The sequence below is a fragment of the Natrix helvetica genome, assembly GCF_964273705.1.
Source record: "Natrix helvetica genome assembly, chromosome: 2".
NCBI lineage: Eukaryota > Metazoa > Chordata > Lepidosauria > Squamata > Natricidae > Natrix > Natrix helvetica.
This window is the reverse complement of record NC_138552.1, coordinates 206,985,381-207,007,404: the sequence shown is the minus strand read 5'-3', so window position 1 is coordinate 207,007,404 and position 22,024 is coordinate 206,985,381. Positions and strand designations below refer to the sequence as shown.

Here is a 22,024-nt window from a genome sequence, read left to right as displayed (position 1 = left end):
GACCATTTCTAAATGGCCTAACTGATCTAACTGACCATTAGTGGACAGTTTTGATGTTGATCCTGAACATATACTTACCTCTATGTCCTGGGATTGGGGAATAGTTGAAATTAATCTGCATCAAGTCAAGAACCTTTGTTCACAGGATGACTGAGTTTAAGAATTGCGTTGTGGAAACATTTCCGGGAAATCAAGAGTCTTTAAAGGGCCTGAGGGAGTTATGAAATGGGAGTTATGAAATGGGAAGGGAGACCACTGCGGATCAAGTGCAGAACTCCCAAAGGCAAAAATCTATGTGTGACTATTAGACTGCAACTAAATTAACATTACCAAGTTATTCTTTTTTTCTTGCAACACAGAATATGCAGCCAAGTTGTTTGAAGTTGTGAACGATCCTTGTATCCAGTGAGGAACTCCTGACAAAATTCATGTATTCGGATCTTTTTTATGCTACTTGTTTAGGTTTCCTTATAGACACAGAGAGAATTCTGGCGTAATGAACCCTTCACATTCTAGGGATATTTTCATATTTTAGCTACTTAACTGGAATTGTGGTAGACTGTAAAAAGCAACAAACATTGCATCTACTAAGCAATGCAAACACTACTGAGCTCATCACCATTCATTTGCTTTTGATTTAAGTGTTCTGAATTTCTTCATAAAAGTTTGCTTTTTTAAACAATCATTCATTTATTATTTAATTTTTGAATATTGCTATTTTTCTTTATCAGTTATGATGAACTGTGGAGATTATCAATGTTTTTACTACGTAAATACAGAAATGCAGTAAGTAAGAAATGTAGTTCATGCCTTTCAGTGTTTTCACTAGAGTGCCAGAATTAGGGCTCTTCTGAATTTAGGAATTATTATTTGACTTGAGTATCTTGCCAGCTTGAAAAAAAAAAGTGCAACTACCTTGAAACACATCTGTGAAGTGAATCTGAAGTCAATAAAGTTGCAAATAGCACAGATCCTAGTCTAAAAATATAGTTTTTAACTAGATAGCGCAAAATGAGAGTATGGTCTAAAATCAATCATCCAGGCAAATACCAGTTCCCTTTTTTGATTATGTGTCATCAAGGTACTGCCAGCGCTTAATGAGCACATAGGCAGACCTTCTCTACATGATTTGTCTCCTCCTCACCCTTCAAATCTTTCAACAGTGGGAACTATCAAAGCTAATCTCCATTCTTTTAGAATCAATGCCTTCTATTTATAATTTAATTTAATGTCAATAGGAAGGCTACAGCAGGAGCTCACTAGTCCAGATTATTCCAACTAGCTGACAGTAGTTTTTTGAGGAGTTAACTATATTCTATATGGGCAATCGGAACAATGGCATGCATCACAGTTTATGTTCTATAATGCAGTATTTCTAAATGTTTTAGAAAGCTTTGTTCCTATCATCCTCATTGCACCAAGCATGTATGCAGTCAAGGCTCCTGTACCTTAAAGGCCTCTTGATCTATGTGTTATGGAAGTTATTCATGTTCCAGCATGTGTGTAACTTACATGGGCTATAACCGTGATGGCGAACCTATGGCACGCGTGCCAGAAGTAGCACGCAGAGCCATTTCCACTGGCATGCAGAGCCATCACCAGTTGCTCTTCCGGATTTGGGCGCGGCAGCCAGTTGGTCTTTACGTGTATTGGCGTGCCAGAAAACAGAAGAGCCGCCTGGTGCGCATGCGCACGCCAGGAAAATGATCTTGTTTTCAGTGTGCACATGCGCGTTGGCCGTTTGGTGATCTGGTTCCTGCCGCACATGCGCACACAAAAAACACCAACAGGAAGAGCAAGGGCTGTGCGTGCCAAAAGACGTGAAGAGGGGATCCCGGCTGTCGCTTAGTAGAGCAGAGCTGTGGTCGGGGTTTCCCTCCCTCCCCGCCCGAGTGGGCTTCTTGCGTGGCCCTTGCCCTCCAGCCCATGGCTCATCTGCAGTCTGAAGGGCTTGGCCAGCTCGGGCACCTCAGAAAAGCAGCAGCACCACAAGGGGAAGGGCAGGAGCGGCCAGCCGGCCCCTGCAGCCACTCTCACACCAGCCAGAAGCGGCACTGTGATAGCTGCCAGGGATGAGGCGGCGGCGGTGGCAAGGAAGGGCAAGGGCTTCCCTCCCTCCCCACACAAGTGGGCTTCTTGCACGGCTCCAGGCTGTGGCTCTGATGAGGCTCTGCGGTCCGTAGTGCTGCCGCTTCCAGCAGGATATATTCTGCCAGGGCCTCGGCGGTGTCTTTATGCAGGTAGCTCACCTCCCCACCAGCAGCTCCTCCAGCATCCCAGCTGGAAGCAGCAGTGCAACAGTTGCCATTACCAGGGGTGAAGGGGTGGCGGTGGCGTGAACAGGTGACCGCCACCCCTTCCTCCCTTCCCCAACAGTGGCTTTTGCGCTTCCACTTCCAACCAGGCTGCTGGCGGAGGAGCTGCTGGTGAGAAAGCGAGCTAACCGCATAAAGACGACGCCAAGGGCCTGGCAGAATATATCCCGCTGGAAGCGGCAGCGCTCCGGACCGTGGATCCTCATCAGAGCCGCAGGCTGGAGCCATGCAAGAAGCCCGCTTGGGTGGGGAGGGAGGGAAGCCCTTGCCCGCCTGTCCTCACCACCGCCACCCCTTCGGCCCCGGTACCGGGATGCCTTGGCAACACTCACCTCATGTGGCAGCAAAGTGTGTGTGTGCGTCTGTGTAACGGGGGCTGGCTGGGACCGATCAGCTGAGAGGTTGGCAAAGAAGCGGCTCTCGGAGGAAGAAGAAAGGGATGCTGGCTGGCATTCGCTTCCCTTACTGTTCGCCGCCGCCGCCCCAGCAGGATGGAGTATTACCGCCCCATCCCTGCTGGTTGCAGCCCAGGCCCCCCTGCCCTGCTTAGCTAAAAGTGGCGAGGGAGCAAGCCGCGATGAGCAGTAAGGGAAATGAACGCCAGCCACTATCCCTGCCTTTTCGCGGCAGTGGGGAAAACTTCTTTGCCAGCCTCTCAGGTGATCGATCTCATCCAGCCCGTTACACACACACATACACACACACACACACACACCGCTTGTTGCCGTGCAAGGTAAGCGCTGCTGGGGAAAAATCGGGGAGAGAAGGACATCCATAGCAGAAGTTTGTTTTCTTCTCCCCCTCCCAGATTTCTCCCCAGCAGCGCTCGTCTTGCGCGGCAACAAGCGGTGTGTTTGTCTGTGGCAGGGGGTGGTGGTAATGCTCCATCCTGCTGGGGCGGCGGTGGTGAAAAGTAAGGGAAGCGAATGCCAGCCAGCATCCCTGCCTTCCTCCGAGAGCCGCTTCTTTGCCAGCCTCTCAGCCGGTCCCAGCCAGCCCCCGTTACACACACGCACGCACACACTTTGCTGCCGCGTGAAGTGAGTGCTGCCAGGGAGAGATCAGGGAGAGAGTGGGAGAGAAGGCATCCCTAGAGAAGTTTGTGTTCTTCTCCCCCTCCTGCTGATTTCTCCCCGCAGCGCTAGTCTCGCGCCGGGGCAAGCATAGTGGCTCCCAAAGAGAATAAAACGGGCACAGCACTCTTCCAACAGCTGAGGAAGGAAGAGGAGCCGGGCTTCAGGAAAGCCTCCGGAGGCTGGAGAGGACAAAAAACTGCCCCAAAGGATCTGTTTCTGGCTTCCAGAGGGCATCTAGGAGGGTGGGGGAAGCCATTTTTGCCCTCCTCAGGCTTCAGGAAAGCCTCCGGAGCATGGGGGAAGGGGTGCATGCGGTGTGTGTGTGTGTGTGTCATGTGCGCATGCACAGTTGGGTGGGGAATTGAGTGGGCATGCGGGGGGGTGCAGTAGCGAGCATGCGCACAATTCTGGCATGCCGTATAAAAAAGGTTCGCCATCACTGGGCTATAAGAAGAACTGGATAGCTCCAGTTATGCAAATGCTTCGATTAACTGCAATATAATTCACTATACTATTTACATACCCCTGTAAACATCCACTGCACATCAATATTACAACTGTATATCTGAATTATATTGATATTTCAGAATATCAATTTTAGCACATAATATTTTGGGATTTATACCATTTCTGTATAAAAAGATCAGAACTTCCAACATCCTTTGATCTTTTCCAGAACTCCAAGGAATCTTTCCTGTAGCCATAAACATCTCCTTACCTTCTAATGTAAGAACTGACTGCTGTTCTTTCAGAACTTCTGGTTCGTGGCTGAGCTCCATGTGCTCTTTGGTAATTTCACTAATGCTGGATATCTGTCCATTTTTATGTAAAATCTACATAGAGAAATAAAACACAAGAAGGAAAAAGGGAAGGAAAAATAATTGTCAGTATATAACAATCTTTTAATTCCCCCCCCCCTTTTTTAGTAGAAAGAAAATGTATTTTAGAATGTGTCTTTTTCAGTTTAGAAATCATAAAATGTACCTCTGCGCTAGGTGGCTTGATTACAATTTCACAATTTTGGAAAACGTTTGTACATGTGGTAACACTTTCTAAAAAAAAAAGATTCATCAACTGAAGTATGTTCTAAACTGATCTGTACCTCAAAATATTCATACACACTATATAAATACTAATCCTACACACACACACACATTTTCAATAGAAGTTTTAAAAGAGAACATAAAAACTAACAAACTAATTTGCTGGTATCAGCTTTATCAAAATGTATTCTTTCTAGCCATGAACACTGTGTTAACAAATACAAACATAAAGACAGATCAATCATCAGCAGAAAGAATTAACAGAAGGCAGTAAATGAAACAGAGGGCAGTAAATAAAAACAGTCATCTCTCTTATTTTATGTATTTGCATCCTGCCTTTTTACAAATAACTCAAGGCGGAAACATATCCAACACACCTTCCCTCTTCCCATTTTCCTCACAACAAGCACCCTGTAAGATGAGTTGGGCTGAGTTACTTGCCCAAAGTCACCCAGCTGGCTTTCATGTCGAAGGTGAGACTAGAACTCACCATCTCCTGCTTTCTAGCCTGGTGCCTCTTGCAGATGGTTCACTTTAGTTAATGTTATAGAAGTTCTTGCCAGACTGAAAAGGGATGAGTTGGTTTGAAATTTGCCTCATAAACATGCAGACCTGCTTCCTCCATTTGTTCAGGTGACACCTAAATCCTAATTATAAGACTCTCTTCTAAGCAATGCCCTTTTCCTGGTGCTGACAAAAATTCCAACTGTTTTTGTCTCAGACAGTTCTCCCTCTCCTCGAGGGCATTCTCAGTTCTTCCCACTGCACTAAAGTATGTTAATTTTTAATGGTTTGAATTTGTGTAAAACACTTCAGCTACTTTAGCTAGTTCAGAGCACATCTCTCCCTCAAACGCCAGACTTCCAGCAAAACACTGTACCCTACTTGTTCGGCTACAACGGCCTCTTACCAGACTTAAAGAAAAAGAAACCTCACCATAAATCAACCAATAACCCTTCTTAAATGCCATCAGAACTTAAATATGCATAATCATATTTTTTTAATTTTAAAAGTATTTATTCATTGAATTTCTACAGTAGTTAACTGTTTTCTAAATAGAACAACAGACATTCTTTAAAAAAACAATAACAGCAATAGCAAAAAGAAATAAAAAGCACAAATGGACTAATGCAAAATTAGAGCGATCATGTCTCAAGGGCCAACAGATAACATTTGGTAAATCTGCATAAAAAACAAAAACCAGGAAAGCCCTAAAGCTTGCTTTTCCTGCAGACACACACACACACTTTCATATTATGAACACAAGGAGAAAGGGGGGGGACCCACAATCCAATTTACAGAGCAAGAATTTCAACTTAGATTATTTAACTGAAATGCAATCTAGTTCCAGAATTAATGGGCAAGATCCATACTTTGCTTAAATGTAGGAACATTCCTTTGAAATTAGTCATCTATATATGTAAACAATTCTGTGGAATTGATTATTTAATTAATAAACGCAGTTAAATGAGCGCTATATTTGCTCAATCAGTATACAGTGTCTGTGTCCTCTCATGAACAGAAAACCCTTTCGAAAGAGAAATTATTTCATTCAGTTCTTCATTTCATTTTCATTCCTTTCAACCCCCTCCCCCCCATCCTCCAATAACCATCTCATTAATAGAAGTTATTCTCTTCATAAGTAGAATCCAACCCAAAACTGGCCAGTTATCAAAGTGTGGAGCCAAACCAGCCTGCTGATGAATATGGATATATCTCCTTCCATTTCTAATCACCATCATTCCCAAAATTCTTCAGGACAGACTAAGGTCCATTCCAAAAATTCCACATGCCAGGCCCAAAGATATTAATGCTAATTTTGCCTTTATAGTATTAAAACCTTCCATACTGGACTTATTAGGCATTCCTAAAATAAGATAGTTCCAGTTGTCTCAGTTGGATTAATCTAAACAGCATAATAAATTATTTTTCTATGTTCTTAGATGACTCAGCAGCACAATGCATTATAACAGTTAAAATTATTTCAGTAGGACTGTCCTAATCGTTTCAAAGTAGATCATACCTATACATTTTATTCTAATAGTATTCCCCCATGAATGGCAGGGCGAAAATGACTAATATCAAATAACTATCCCCATCTGAAACAATAAATCCCACAAGAATGTCACTTTGGTCTTTTCAGCATAACATCTTTGAAAAACTAAGCATTTTGTAGAAGCCCCAAAAATGCAACCAATCTATCCATATGACTGCTAAGCAATAACAAATAAAAACATTGGGGTCAATATCAGACAAACTATGATGGACAGAATCACCTCTCTTCCTCCTTGACCTACTGAGCAGAGTACTTTGTTTGCTACAGAAGACTTAAGTTAGATAGGTACCTGGTTTCCCCAAAAATAAGATTTCCCCAGGTAATAAGCCCAATCGGGCTTTTGAGCGCATGGGCTAAAAAATAAGCCCTCCCCTGAAAATAAGCCCTCCCCCAAAATATTGCAACACAGCAGCAGCCATGAGGTGACCACGCTCACCACCTCCTGCACCTCCAAAATAATAAGACCTCCTCAAAAATAGGGCCAAGCGCTTATTTCAGGGTAAATTTTTTGGGGAAACACGATAGGTAGTTAGGTGGTGAATGAAGAAGTGGGACAGAAAGCAGAGGTGCATTTTATACTCTCAAAGCTCTCTGATGGTACATTGGGTATTCTATTTAAATATTCCCACAAAATACTTAAGTGAGGTTAATCCTGTGAAACAGAGGCTTCTACTCCCCAGCTTCAGGTAAGTGATTCCATTGAGGAAACTGGCAATAGCATTAAGCAGCTATTAAGAATGGATGGGTTTCATGTGTGGTGTCTAGACCTTAGCAACACTTTTTAATATATGCATAGACAAGACTAAAAGAGAATTCCTTTAAGATTCTTATTTCATCATTAAGATTGCTGTCTGATGCAAATATATAGTAGGAAGCTATTGAATGCGGCAGCTCTATTGGTTATTTTAAAAAATGGAAAATAAGTCTTTTAAACTGGAATATTTGATTTTTTTATGTGTTTCGTGGAGAGCTTGTTTATTTTTTTCAAGGGTTTCAAATCTCTGGTCAGAATTTAATTTATTTTAGAAATAGAATAACAGAGTTGGAAGGGACCTTGGAGGTCTTCTAGTCCAACCCCCTGCCTAGGCAGGAAACCCTATACCGTTTCAGACAAATGGTTATCCAACATCTTCTTAAAAACTTCCAGTGTTGGAGCATTCACAACTTCTGGAGGCGAGCTGTTCCACTGATTAATTGTTCTAACGGTCAGGAAATTTCTCCTCAGTTCTAAGTTGCTTCTCTCCTTGATTAGTTTCCACCCATTGCTTCTTTTCCTACCCTCAGGTGCTTTAGAAAAAGAACGTTGGTCTTACCTGAACGTGTCTTTTCAGGGAAGGAGGGGGAGTGGTCACGTGTGGGTATTCTCACAGCCTGATTGGTCCAAAGACTGAGAGCAAACACTTAAATACTCCTGCTTTCCTTTCCTTCCCAGTTTCCTCGAAGGCGAACAGCAGAACTGGAACGACAATCACAAACAACACAACCTCCCTCCCCCGGAGGACCCCGGGCTCCCCTTGGCCCCAACACCAAACCCAGGGCGGGTCGTGACCACTCCCCCTCCTACCCTGAAAAGACACGTTCAGGTAAGACCAATGTTCTTTTTCCAGTGTAGGAGGGGGAGTGGTCACGTGTGGGACATACCAAAGCCCAGTCCCAAGGGAGGGATAACCTAGCCAATAACCATGGCCCAAGGGGAGCATCTGTTACCACCCCTTGCAACACTCTTCCTCCAAGGAAGCATCCGCCGAAGCGAACAAACCCAGATGATAATACCGGATGAACGGTATCAGGGACACCCCAGTGGAGTCTCGACAGATGTCGTCAAGGAGGGCCCTAGTGGCCCACGCCGCCGCAGTCGCGGCACTTCTAGTGGGAAGGGCCGTTATCCCTGAGGGACGGGACGCCCCGCCCCCGCATACGTCCCCTGGATGGCTTGACGCAGCCAACGGCCAATGGCGGCTGAAGACACCCTAGCCCCCAAGGACCTAGGATGAAAGGAACAAACAAGGCCTCCGACCCGCGGAGCTCCGCCGTCCGCCGGAGAAAATGCGCAAGGCCCGACGAACAGCCAGCCGATGCCAGGGCCGTTCTCCATCCGAAGACGGCCCCGGACCAAGTCCGGCAGAACAATCTCCTGATCCCTGTGAGAAGGAGAGGTCACCTTCGGAGAAGGTAGGGACAAGTCGAAGTACTACCCTATCAGAATGAAAGAGACAGAGATCATTTCTGGATGATAAGGCGCCCTGCTCCGAGATGCGCCGAGCGGATGTAATGCCACGAGTAAAACTACCTTAAGGGACAAGAGCCTGAGAAGAACCGACCCGAGCGGCTCGAACGGAGCCCCCGGCAAGGCACTGAGGACCAGGGGCAGGTCCCCCGAGGGGAACCTGTGAACAGGGGGAGGCCGGAGATCAGCCGCCCCCTTAAGAAACCTCTTGATCAGGGGAAGATGAGACAGCGAGGGGAACCCCGCTCCCCCCCAGAACCGAAGATAAGCAGCTACCCGGCGCCGCCAGGCGTTGTGTGACAGACCGTTCTCTAAACCCTTCTGTAAGAATCTAAAAGCAAACCCCGTTCAGCAAACATGTGGTCAGATGAAGCCACTGGGCCCCGGAGGGATCAGGACCCCTTGTCGCCAGACCACCTCCTCCCGTGGGATCCTCCACGGGGGGGCCACCGATAGTTGGGTGAGATCCGCGAACCAATGTCACCTGGCCAAAAGGGGGCCACCACTATGACCAGAGCCTTCTCCATCACCACCTACCTGATAACCCCCGGGCTGAGCGGAATTGGGGGAAAGGCGTAAATGAGGCCCGCCGGCCCCCAGCTCTTGGGAGCGCTCGTCCCCTCCGCCCCCCAGGACTGAAAATGAGTGAAGAACCGGGACAGATGCGCGTACGTTGGAGACGCGAAGAGATCCACCAGAGGCATGTCAAACCGCTGGCAAATCTTCCGGAAGAGGTCCGGATGGATCTGCCACTCGCCATTGTCCAGAGTGGCTCGACTCAACCACTCCGCCTGACGGTTGGAGAGGCCAGAGATGTGCTCCGAGACCAAGGACAAGAGGTGCCTCTCCCCCCAGGCGCCCGGCCGCACAGCCTCCAGCCAGAGCGCCCGAGACCGCGTCCCCCCCGACGATTGATGTGAGCCTTGGCGGCCACACTGACCGTCAGAGGAGGACGTGCCGGCCCTCCACCGAGGACCGGAAGTGTGGGAGGCCGAATCTGGCCGCCTCCAGTTCTAGCCAATTTATATTGAGCCGGAGATCTGTCTGGGTCCACCTGTCCTGAGCTATGCGGGAGCCCACCAGAGCTCCCCACCCAAACAGGCTCGCGGCCGTGGTGACTGTCACTCTTTCCTGTTCCCAGAGAACAGCCCATCTGGATGGCCGGTGACGACCACCACCGCAGGGATGCCCGCACCCCCGCCGGGGGGCAGAGAGCACGGAGAGAGTCGCCCATTCAGTCCCTCTGGAACGGAATGAACTCCCACCGCAAAGGGCGGAGGTGGAGCCTGGACCCCCGGCACCATCCCAAAGCACGACACCATCCAGCCCAGAAACTGTGATAACGTGAGGACAGATATGGCCCGACTTACACGGACCCTTTCCGCCAACTGGCGCAACCCGACCTGACTGTCCTGAGATAGGCGCACCACCCCCTCCTCCGAATCTATCACCGACCCCAGAGGAAGGATGCGAGCTGAGGGGGACAGATGGCTCTTGGGGAAGTATACTGAGAACCCCAGGGACTGAAGAATCCGGATTGTGAGCTGAAGGCCTGAAATCGCCTGCGGAAGGGACCCCGCCTGGCCCAAGGCAGGTCCAGGTAACATGAAGTCTCACTGGAATGGCCCGAAAGTGCGCTGCCAGCCCTTCGTGAAGGTGCAGGGGCCCGAGGCCAGGCCCAAACGGAAAAGCTCTGTACTGATAACGTTGGCTCCCGGGCGAGAACCGTAGGAGCCTGCGGAGAGGCGGGAAGGTCGGGATGTGAAGATAGGCCTCCGTGAGGTCTACTGACACCAGGAAGGCCCCTCTCCTGATGCCCTGCAGAATAGACCAGAGTGAAGACATTTTGACATGTTTGTACACCAAGAAACGGTTCAGACGTTTGAGATACAGAAGTGCTCGCCAACCCCCCGAATTCCTCGGAACCACAAACAGGTTGGAGCAGTGGCCCAGTCCCCGATCCGACCGGGGAACAAACTCCACCACCTGAATGTCCAGGAGAAGTTTGATTGCCTGATCCCTCAGGCGGCGGCGCTCCAGGCTCCGCGACGGAGGGAACAACCTGAAAAGGTCCTGGGGCGTGGAGAGAAACTCTAACCTGAGGCCCTGGCGCACCGTGGACTTCACCCAAGAGACGGACGTGAAGCCGTCCCAACGATCCACATAGAGAGCTAGACGGCCGCCTGTGGGACGACTCAGGTTCGAGTCACCACCTCTGCAGCACGGGCGACCGCCACCCCCACGAAAAGTCCGCCCGGCCTGATGCTGGAACCTACCCCGGTCCCAATAGGGCTGCCGCGAAAACTGCCTGTCAGACCTAAAGGAAGGGAGCGTTGTTGACGATCAAACTTAGGGGACCTGTAAGACTGCCTGCGGCAAGGATGAGACCGCTTTAGAATCTTGATTCCGACAAGAATTGGATCAAGAATCGCCCCAAAAATGTTGGTGCCCCTGAAAGGGACAGCTGCCAGATTCCATTATGGAGCCCCGAATTGGTGGCGGGAAGACGCCAAGGAGGCCAAGGCGCTGGACGCAAACTCCACTGAGTCCAAAGCAGCGCCCGCTGAAATTGGGCGGCAGCAATAATTTTAAGGCCCTGATGTAACCGTTCGTCTTGGATCGGAATGCGATCCTGGAGCTGGTGAATCCCCACGACTGAAGCCCGGTTGAAATATGAAGCCACGGCTGCTGATTCAATGGTCCAAGCCGTGGCATCAAATACTCCCGTAGGTAAGTCCCGCCCGCTTAACTCCAGACTTCCACTCATCTGCCGCGTCCCCAGACCCCACTGGGGAGGAAAAGACCAGGGTGAACACCGGACCGTCAATGGAGAGCAGATGAACGGTCTTGCAAAGGCCTGTTCACCAGTATAGAGGTGACTATCCTTACCCCCAGGGTTAGAAAAATTGCAGGGGCGGGACTACCGATAGGTCAGCACCTCCATGAATAAAGGAGGGGCTGGACTCTTCCTTGTTTGTGGCTGAGTTCGAGACCATGGCCATATCAGGGTCCCTGGGTGAAGGGACTATAGGGTTACCCGTGCGCACTTGGTGGCCTTTCTAGCCTCGCTCAGCAGGACCTAGAGCATGGCCGGGGGAAAAAACCCCTTGGGCAGAGTACTCTCGGCCCTAGAGCTCCCCCATGTCCTCAGAGAACCCCACATCCCGGGGAGACCCCTTCCCCATGGCAGAGGTCTCGCCTACCATAGACGGAAACGATGCTCTATACTGAGATATAGCATGGTGTGAGCCCCTATCCCCCTGGGCGATGCCCTAACAATGGCAGACGAACGAGGCTCCTAAAGCTTTTAGGGGGGGATCTAAATCCTCCCCCTCCCTATAGGCTAAGGTCAGGCCTTGGGGTGCCAACCTGCGTGAGGAACCACGCCAACCCCGGAGAGACAGAGGGGGAAGGAGAAAGAGACCTCCCCCGCCTGTAGGGTTGGAAGGGACCTTGGAGATCATCTAGTCCAACCCCCTGCTCACACAGGAGTCCTGTACTAGGGATTTGAACCGCCAAACTGTACCTGCGGAACCTGGGCGGAGAGACAGAGGGGGAGGAAGGGCTGAAGCCTCTAGGAGAGGAATATTCCGATCAGGGCCTGATGGATGAATCATCAGGCAGAACCCCGCCCTGCAGATCTGGCCTGCCTTCCAGCCCCGGTAGAGGCCCTCTCCAATACTCTATGTCTCCTAGCCTCCCCCCGGTGGAGGCCCTGGAAGATCGCTGGGCCCGCCCCTGGATTAACCGAGGGATCCCCGGCCCCCCCTTACTTCCTTCCCTTTGCGCCGGGCCTTCAGCCTGGCCCTGGGGAGTAGCCGCGTTCTGTTCCATCGCCCACACTCACGTGTCCTGGAGCTCCGGAGATTGCAGAGAGAAGGCCGCTGTAGGCTCTACCAGAGCCTGGACCCATGCTGCTAGGCCGCCCACCTCCGACCAGGCCCCCAGTAGGCCTCCAAACGTGGCGGGATCCTCGTGCACGTGGCGCGATCCAACATGGCCGCCGGGACTCTGGCGCGGCAAAGAATGCCAAAAAAACCGCGCGTCCCGGCTCTCCCAGCCTCCAGTAGCAGCGGCGACGGTTTGGCGGCTCTCCGGGGTCCCACGGCAGGCCCGCGCGCACTCCCCCTTCGCTCGCCCATCTCATTCACAAAGGATCGCACCCGGGTGAAAAAACGCCGCTTCCAGCGATCGGCGGCTTCTCTCGCCGCCCAAAAACCTCGTGGAGCCGAATTTTTCCTCTTTAACGAGAACGGTCGGTGTGGCTGCAGCTGCTCGAGAGCCGGCACCCCCGCGGCCCCGAGGGTCGGGCTAGGCTCTGTGCTCGCGGATGGGAGATCTGGATCCCCAAGGGACCCTCCCCACACCGCCCAGAGGCAGAAACTGCCTCCTGGACTGCAGCTGCAAACTTTTCAAACTTTTATGCTAAATATAAAAGTTTTTAAATGCCCAATTAGCCAAATCCAGACCAAATTAGATAAGGAAATCCACAAATTACTAAATCTTCTATCTACTTACAGATTCTCAAGTGATTGGACCAAAAAAGACTGAGAGGAAACTGGGAAGGAAAGGAAAGCAGGAGTATTTAAGCGTTTGCTCTCAGTCTTTGGACCAATCAGGCTGTGAGAATACCCACACGTGACCACTCCCCCTCCTACACTGGAAAATAGTTTGACTCCCTGTTCTTTGTGGCAGCCCCTGAGAAATTGGAACACTGCTATCATGTCACCCCTAGTCCTTCTTTTCATTAAACTAGACATACCCAGTTCCTGCAACCATTCTTTATATATTTTAGCCTCCAGTCCCGTAATCATCTTTGTTGCTCTTCTCTGCATTCTTTCTAAAGTATCAACATCTTTTTTATATCGTGGCAACTAAAACTGAATGCAGTATTCCAAGTGTGGCCTTACCAAGGCATTATAGAGTGGTATTATAAGTTCTTTGCAGATGTTGTTTGTCATATTCTAAAAAGGTGGTGTTTTTATTAGCACCATTCTTTGGAGCAGAAAATCCCTTATATTTATAATACACTAGGATTCATTTAGGAAGCACTAGTTCAAACAAACAAACAAACAAACAAACAAATAAATAAATAGTTATATACTACTATAATAGCAAGTTCAGAACTCCCCAAGGAAAGGTTGAAGACTATCAAATTTAGAACTTGTTCTCTTCTCCAAAACTTCTCTGCTGTGATGTGGTGTTTACTGTTATGCCAGTCTCCTTTATTGTTTTACCCCCCCCCCAAAAAAAAGCTTGCCAGTACAACATTCAATAGTTCAGAAATATACTCACTTAAGTTATTACCTATGTACAAATATACATATACACATACACACATCCATATGTGTAACTGTAACCCTTTCTGATATCAATCAAAAGAGCTGGTTCGCCTGTTCTTGGCACCTGCTTATGCTTATGCCCAGGCTCTCAGATCTTCCATTAAAAGAAATAATTCAATGTCCAGTGTTGGAAAGGGAGATGAAAATTTCATCCGGATCTCAAGTATACTGAATAGTATACCCATCCCTACAGGAAATAAAGTAAGCAGCATTAATTATGTATTTCCTACTATCTCATTTAGAACTTGGCTGAAGCTTAGCATACCTTCTTTTTATACATGGCATTTGTTCTACGCTTGCTACATCTGCCTGGCAGAGAGACAATGCAGCCCAATGAAGGGTAAACACAACCTCAGTGCTTTTGTCAATGGCTGCTGGGAATCCAGTATAGAGCTTTTTGCTTACATTTCCCTCGTTAAACAACAAAATATTTATTTTTCATCCAAATCCTTACAAAAGAGGCCTCTCTTTTGGAGATAAACTAGAGGGTGGGAGAATATTCCCTTGTATACTCTATTCCTCTGCTCTTTCTCTCAAGAAATCCTTCCTTGGCCTTCTTGAACAAAATTTGACTTCCAAGATATTTGTGTAAGCCTCCAGTTCTGAAACAATCAGGTTCCCTCTCCTTTGTGAGTTTCCTCTCAGCACAGGATAGGAAAAGAAGAAAGAGTACAGAATTAGACGTAAGACAATACAGCATCATTTTCAGATGCTTCAATTCCTCTGTACAATGAATGACATCATTGAGACTGTTATAATTTCTGTTATAAGAAAATTGTTGTTTTCAAGCACTTATAAGACTACGGGCTGGTTCCTGCCAATGTCCAATACTGTTTCCAAAAATGTTCAGGTAATTTATTCAAGAGTGATCTGGCCACTGATTGAATGGTTAAGTCTTTGGGGACGTTGCAAACTAAAATCTAATTACAAGTAACAAAGTATGAAGCTGTCCAGCAGCATAATAAAAAAAACATATTAAGCAAAACCCAAATGTCTTATATTTTAACATTAAAACATTTAAAGGCCCAGGTTAATATAATTGAATCCGATATTGCATCAAGGAATTATAAAGTAATATATATTAAGCCTGTTTCTCTAGAAAAATTATTCAATAGCCAGAGAAATGGAAAATGTTTTCAATTACCATTATATATATTCCTATATTTTAAATATTCTGCTGCAGACATTAATTCCCACATCCATGTCATGCATAAGGCTTTGACTCTGTTCAGTAATCAATCATCTGCTATATCAAGGGTCCCCAGGCACCGGTCTATGGCATGCTAGCAACCGGGCCATGCAAACAAGCAAAGCCCCATCCATGGGATGCATGCAGCATGCAAAATCACCCCCCTCTGGTCCACAGAAAAACCTTTCACCAAAGAAGTGGTTCCTGGTGCCCAAAAGATTGGGGGCCTCTGCACTATGTTGCTAAAAAAAAAAAAGCAGGGACACATAAAAAATAGACAGCTCTGGTAGCCCAGGCCGCAGTGGTAGCGGCACTGCGGGTGGAGTGGGCAGTGATACCTGACGGGGGAGTTTTCCCGGAAGCACCGTAGGCCTCAACTATGGCCAACCTAATCCATCTCCCGATAGTGGAAGAGGACACCTTACGTCCCAACGAGCCCGGCTGAAAAGAGACGAACAACGCCTCGGTCTTCCTAACGCCCTCCGTCCGTTTCAGGTATATGCGGACGGCGCGGCGGACATCCAGCCTGTGCCACACGAACTCCTGCTCCCTTGAAGGATTGGGGCAAAAATTAGGAAGCACAACCTCTTGGGCCCTGTGAAATTGAGAATTCACCTTCGGAATAAACGAAGGATCCAAACGCAGGACAACCCTGTCTTGGTGGATTATACACAGATCACTGCGAGAAGACAGAGCCCCCAATTCTGAAATGCGCCTGGCCGATGTAATGGCCACTAAAAACACCACCTTAAGGGTGAGAAGGCGCATGTGCACCGTCCTAAGCGGTTCGAACGGGGAGCCTGTCAGAGCCTTGAGGACCAGAGTAAGGTCCCAGGTCGGAAATCTATGAACCGGAGGCAGACGGATGTTAGCCGCCCCTTTAAGAAAAAGCTTAATCAAGGGAGAACGAGAAAGGGTGGGGGAACCCTCCCCCCCAGAATGGTGGCCAAAGCCGCCACCTGTCGCCGGAGCGTATTATGCGACAAACCGTCCTCTAACCCCTTCTGGAGGAACTCCAATACGTCCGGGACGGTAGCCCTAGAGGGATCCAACCCCAATGGAATACACCACTTTGCAAACGCCTTCCAAGTGGCATTGTAAATCCTAACCGTAGACGGTCTCCTAGACGCCTCTAAGGTGGCTATAACTCCCGACGATAGTCTCCTCCCCCTCAGGATCCCCCGTTCAAGAGCCAGGCGGTCAGATGAAGCCACTGAGGCCCTGGGTGGTGCAAAGCCCCCTGACTCAGAACGCCCCCCCCCTGGGGGAATCCTCCAGGGGTCTGCTACCGACAGCTGGACCAGGTCCGCGAACCAGGGTCTCCTCGGCCAGTACGGGGCTAACAGGATAACGAGAGCCCTCTCTGTGACTACCTTCCTTATCGTACGGGGAACGAGGGGAAGGGGAGGAAAGGCATAAAGAAGGCCCGGGGGCCACCGGCTCCTGAGAGCATCCACTCCTTCCGCTGACGGAGACTGGAAATGGGTGAAGAACCGTGGCAGCTGGGCGTTGTCGGGGGAGGCGAACAGGTCCACCAGTGGCGTGCCGAATCTGCTGCATATCTTCAGAAACAACTCCGGGCCCAGTTGCCACTCGTCATTGTCCAGGGTCGTGTGACTCAGCCAATCCGCCTGAAGATTGGACACCCCCGAGATATGCTCTGCTACTATCGATGCTAAGTGTCTCTCTGCCCACAAGCCCAACGCCTGCGCTTCTCGCCAAAGGGAACGGGAGTGGGTGCCCCCCTGGCGGTTGACATGGGCCTTTGTCGCCACATTGTCCGTGAGCAGGAGGACATGGCGCCCCTGCAGATGATGACGAAAAGTCCGGAGGGCAAGTCTCGCGGCTTTCAGCTCCAGCCAATTGATGTTGTGACGGAGATCCAAGGCAGACCAACATCCCTGGGTCATGTCGGAGTCCATCACGGCCCCCCAGCCGAAGAGGCTCGCATCCGTTGTCACGGTGACTCTCTCGGGCTCCCAAAAGGAAGCTCCCTGTTGCAGCGCTGGGGACAACCACCACCGAAGAGAGAGCCTCACCTCCGCAGGTAGAGGAACTGGACGCAAGGAGTTGCTCATCATCCTTCTCTGGACTGGAATCAAGGCCCACTGGAGAGGTCGCAGGTGGAGTCGGGCCCAGGGCACTATCCCTATACAAGAGACCATCTTCCCCAGGAGTTGAGACAAGGTCAGGATGGAAACAGACCTTCTTTTTCTTACGGAGGAGACCAGTTGACGTAGGCTGGTCAAGCGGTCTGGGGATAGGCAAACCCTCCCTGACTCGGAGTTTATCACTGTCCCTAAGTGGAGGATCTGTTTGGACGGGGACAGGTGGCTCTTGGGAAAGTTCACGGAAAACCCCAACTCCTGAAGCCAATGGATCGTCAGCCGAAGATCCGACGTGGCTCTGGGGAGGGACTCCGCCTAGACAAGGACGTCGTCCAAGTAGCACCGAAGTCTCACCGGGATGGAACGCAGGTAAGCCGCCAGTGCTGCCAGGACCTTGGTGAACGTCCGCGGAGCTGAGGCCAGACCAAACGGGAGGGCCCGGTACTGGTAATGCCTGCCCTGGTGAGAAAACCTGAGATAGCGCCGGTGAGACCGGAGAATGGGGATGTGGAGATAGGCCTCTGTCAAATCTACAGAGGCCATGTAATCCCCCTTCCGAATGCCCTGCAGGATTGATTTTAGGGACGCCATCTTGAACCGCCTGTAGACTAGGTAGCGGTTGAGACGCTTCAGGTTGAGGATTGCCCTCCAACCCCCCGAGGATTTCGGGACTACGAACAGATGTGAGTAGTAACCCTGACCCCTCTCCGGCTCCGGAACTACCTCCACCGCCCTGATGTCTAGGAGATGGGTGACAGCGAGGTCCATGAGACGACGGCGTCCCGGATCTCGAGCCGGGGGGAAGACCTTGAAAAAACTCGGGGGTTTGGAGAGGAACTCCAACCTTAGGCCGTGGCGAACGGTCGCCCTGACCCAACCGTCTGATGTGATCTGATCCCACTTGTCCGCATACAGTGCCAGGCGGCCTCCGATGGGATGACTCGGGTTTGAGTCATTTCCCCCTGCGGAAGGGACGGCCGCCCCCCCTCGAAAGGGCCGCTTGGACTGCGGCTGATACCTAGAACGATCCTGAAAGTTCTGCCTATTGAACTGCCTGTCCTGCCTGTACAGTTGGTAACGCTTGCCATCGCCCCACTCACGTGCACCAAACGATTTCAGAGGTAGAAATAGCCCTTCAGCTGGTGAGGATCGCCTGCTCCGGGCCTCCGGTAAAGCTGCAAACTGCACGGCCACGTTGTGTCCAGCCTCTCCGTGCTGCAAGCCCAGACACGTGATGCAAAATGGCTGCCGGCTTCTTTGGGCGGTCCCTGGCAAAAGCGCGCCTAAAAATGGCCACCGACCTTGCCCTTAACTTCTTCTGCCTGCGGGCGGCCGCTTGCAAGCTCGCCGCCCCGACCAGCACCCAAGATCGTCGCTGGAGCTCTTAAATCACCAGGAGACCTCCAAGTCCCAGAAAACGGCCCCGCGCCACCGCCGCGGGCTGTAACCGGCCCGGATTGCAAGCAATTTAAATTTGAAGCCGATCTGTCGCTTTCGCACCGAAAAGCCCCGGCGCGCTGCGACTCTCACCGCAAGCAAGTTCAGCGAACGCAGGGTCGCCCGGCACGCCCGAGACACCAGGCATCAGTCCGGAGCGACCCTCGAGGCGGGGGAAGGAAGCCAGCGCCCCCCCCACTGAGTCTCCCAGCCTTCTGAGGGCAGCCGAACAACAGCCCTGCAAGGCAGACCCACTACAAAAAATTTTTTAAATTTAGTAAATTAAAAAATCCAAATTTACAAAGATCAATAGTCACTATTACTGACTAACTAGAAAACCCTAAAACACTCTTACTAGGAACCAAACCTGAGTCTTGGACCGACTGAGAGGAAACTGGGAACCAACGGGAGAAGCCGAAGGTTAAGAAGTTTTCTCTCAGTCAAATGGACCAATCAGGCTGTAATAACCCTTCTGTGACCCCCTCCCTCCACTCTACTGGAAAAGATAAGGTTTTTTTTCCAAAGTACTGTCCAAAATTAAAAAATGTACAAAACAGCTCCCCAGAGTTCATGTTTAGAAAACAAAAATAATTAAGCCCAATACAGAATGATATATGTAGGTGCTGCTTCCAATACAAATAATTTCCCCCACAGCAATATCCTTCCAAGAGATTAGGAATAATCTCTTCACAAACTTCTGCCAATACATTACAGTATTCTTCTCCACTTCAGTATTTTGTTGGCATTTCTACTTGTAGCTCCTACACAACTCCTCCAATCCACTTCCCTGAACTGTAAATTAATTGAGCTTTGCAACTAACCCAGTCTCCCTTTTATCAGTCTCAATCAAACCGCAACATCTGTTATTGAAAAGACCCCTTTCCCCCTTGTGACCTCCTCCCTTCAGTTTTGAATTCAGCATTGCACTTTAAAAGAGGATATAGAAACACAAGAACAAGTTCATGGGAGAGTAACAAAGCTGGTCAATGATCTAGAAAACAGGTCCCAGGAGTAGAAGCTGAAGGAACTGGCTATATTTGACTGGAAGAAGAAATACAAGGCAACATTTTCCACATACCTGAAAGATAGAAGGCAAAAAAAAAAATGTTCAAACTCTGCATTTGATGGCAGTATGCAAAACAACAAAGATAAATAGATTTTCCCCATCTTTTGGGGTGGAGGGGATTTCACCTGAGACCACAAAAACACTGGGCATATACTTAACACACTTTGCATAAAACTCTTCCTCTAGCATGGATTGGGAGGGAAAAGAAAATAGGATCACACCCTTTCCAATCAAACCAATTGCCCATCCTGCCTCTGAAATGACTAAAATCCATGCATGGACACCACAATGTTTGAGGAAAGCCTGCACAAGAATCAACCAAACTACTTAATTGTGGGTCAGGTAGTTAGTTTTTAGATTCACTTTCAGACTATTCAGTATGAAAGAATTTATCTTTGTGGGCTCTAAATTGATACACCCACATATTTGTGGACTTAAGACAATGAACAGGTGCACCAGGTAGGAGTGGAGCAGTGATGTAGACCTGGAGTCTATTTTATTTAATCTGAACCAGCCCACATATAACTAAGCATCAGAGCAGCTGTATGTACAAAATGTTAAAAAACTGTATATCAACAGCTATGCCTGAATAGGTCATTTCCTCCCCCTCCAGATTTCCACAACAGTTAGGCTTTTAACATCACCTGTTCTAACAATCCCACTGGGAAACTGAGTATATAATAGATTTAAATTGCCACAGGGAGCAATAAATTATTTTTTTTTGAAGAACTCTGAATATTTTTCTTCACTGCTGCATTAACTAAACATTGATTTCTACAGAAAAAGCTTCCAAAACTCAACTTTTGGAGGTGGGAAGCATTTTTGTCTGTTTTTTCTTTTCTTTTCTTTTCTTTTTTTCTTCTCTTTTCTTTTAAAACCATGTTTTCTAGCTTTGAAAGTTCACATACACATCGAAACCTGTTTCCCACTCCCCAACCCAGCTTCTTTATTTATGATAAAGACTAGTAAGTAGTGTAGGTCCCTTCCTCTTTCTGCCCAAGGAAAAAGTAGGCTAAAAGAGATGAGTTTGAGCAGTAAATTTGCCATAGGGAAAGGATTAAGCATTCCTTTAATAACTGCCTCTACTCCACTCAGACTAACCATTTCCTAAGGTTGTTTTGCTTTAAAGTGGCACCGGAGTGGGAGGGTTGGTTGGTTGGTTAGGAGTTGACTGATATGCACACCTAAGACATTTTAGGTGCCTTTTTAGATCTAAGAACAGTCCTTCCACTAAGAGACAATACCCTGCCAAATCCCAGGCACTATAATTAAAGGCTAGGGTGCTTAGAAATGTTGTGTTTTGCCAACAGTTCTTAAGGGGAGATAAGAAAGTTTCAGGCAAAGGCAGCTTGTCAATTGCATTTGCAATTAATGCCACTGCAGATGGCAGGTACTCAACAGTGTAAATGCCTTAATTTAGGATTGCAGCAAGTCAGAATCAATTACTGTATACATTTTCCCCTCCTGCTCATATTTTGTAGCATCCAACTCCCTTTATTCTCCCATTATATGCTAGATAATGAACAATTTTGAATCTCCCCTTCTGCTTTCAGGTAAAAGTAAAGATTCCCCTCGCACATATGTGCTAGTCGTTCCTGAGTCTAGGGGGTGATGCTCATCTCCATTTCAAAGCCAAAGAGCCAGCATTGTCCAAAGATGTCTCCGTGGTCATGTGGCCGGTATGACTAAACGGCAAAGATGCACAGAACATCGTTACCTTCCCACCAAGTTGGTCCCTATGTTCTACTTGCATTTTTACATGCTTTCAAACTGCTAAATTGGCAGAAGCTGGGACAAGTAATGGGAGCTCACTCCATTACACGGCACTAGGGATTCAAACCACCCAACTGCCAACCTTTCTGATCGACCGTCTTAGCCACTGAGCCACTGCGTCTCTTTCTGCTTCCAACCCTTTTATAAATCAACTCCTTTATAACATATAATGTTGCCAAGATCACACAATACAACATCTACTAGGCACAGAGTAAAAATGAATTTGAAAATTAAGCATACAGACTATTTCTATGAAAATATAACTGAGATTTTAAAATTAAATGAATATTTTGCCATATCTTTTTAACTAGGAAAAAGTATATATTACCCTTATTTTGATTAGATAACTTACTATTAATAGCTGCTGATTTCACTCTAAATGAAATTCTTAG

General features: G+C 48.5%; 1 protein-coding gene across 1 annotated transcript in view; it reads right to left on the bottom strand.

The window, feature by feature from the left end:
• Window positions 1–22,024, bottom strand: part of AKAP12 (A-kinase anchoring protein 12) — a 70,607-nt gene that overhangs the window by 25,782 nt on the left and 22,801 nt on the right. The window contains exon 2 of the mRNA XM_081945636.1: window positions 4,110–4,224. Coding sequence (XP_081801762.1) covers window positions 4,110–4,224 — 115 coding nt within the window. The remainder of the gene's footprint in view (window positions 1–4,109; window positions 4,225–22,024) is intronic.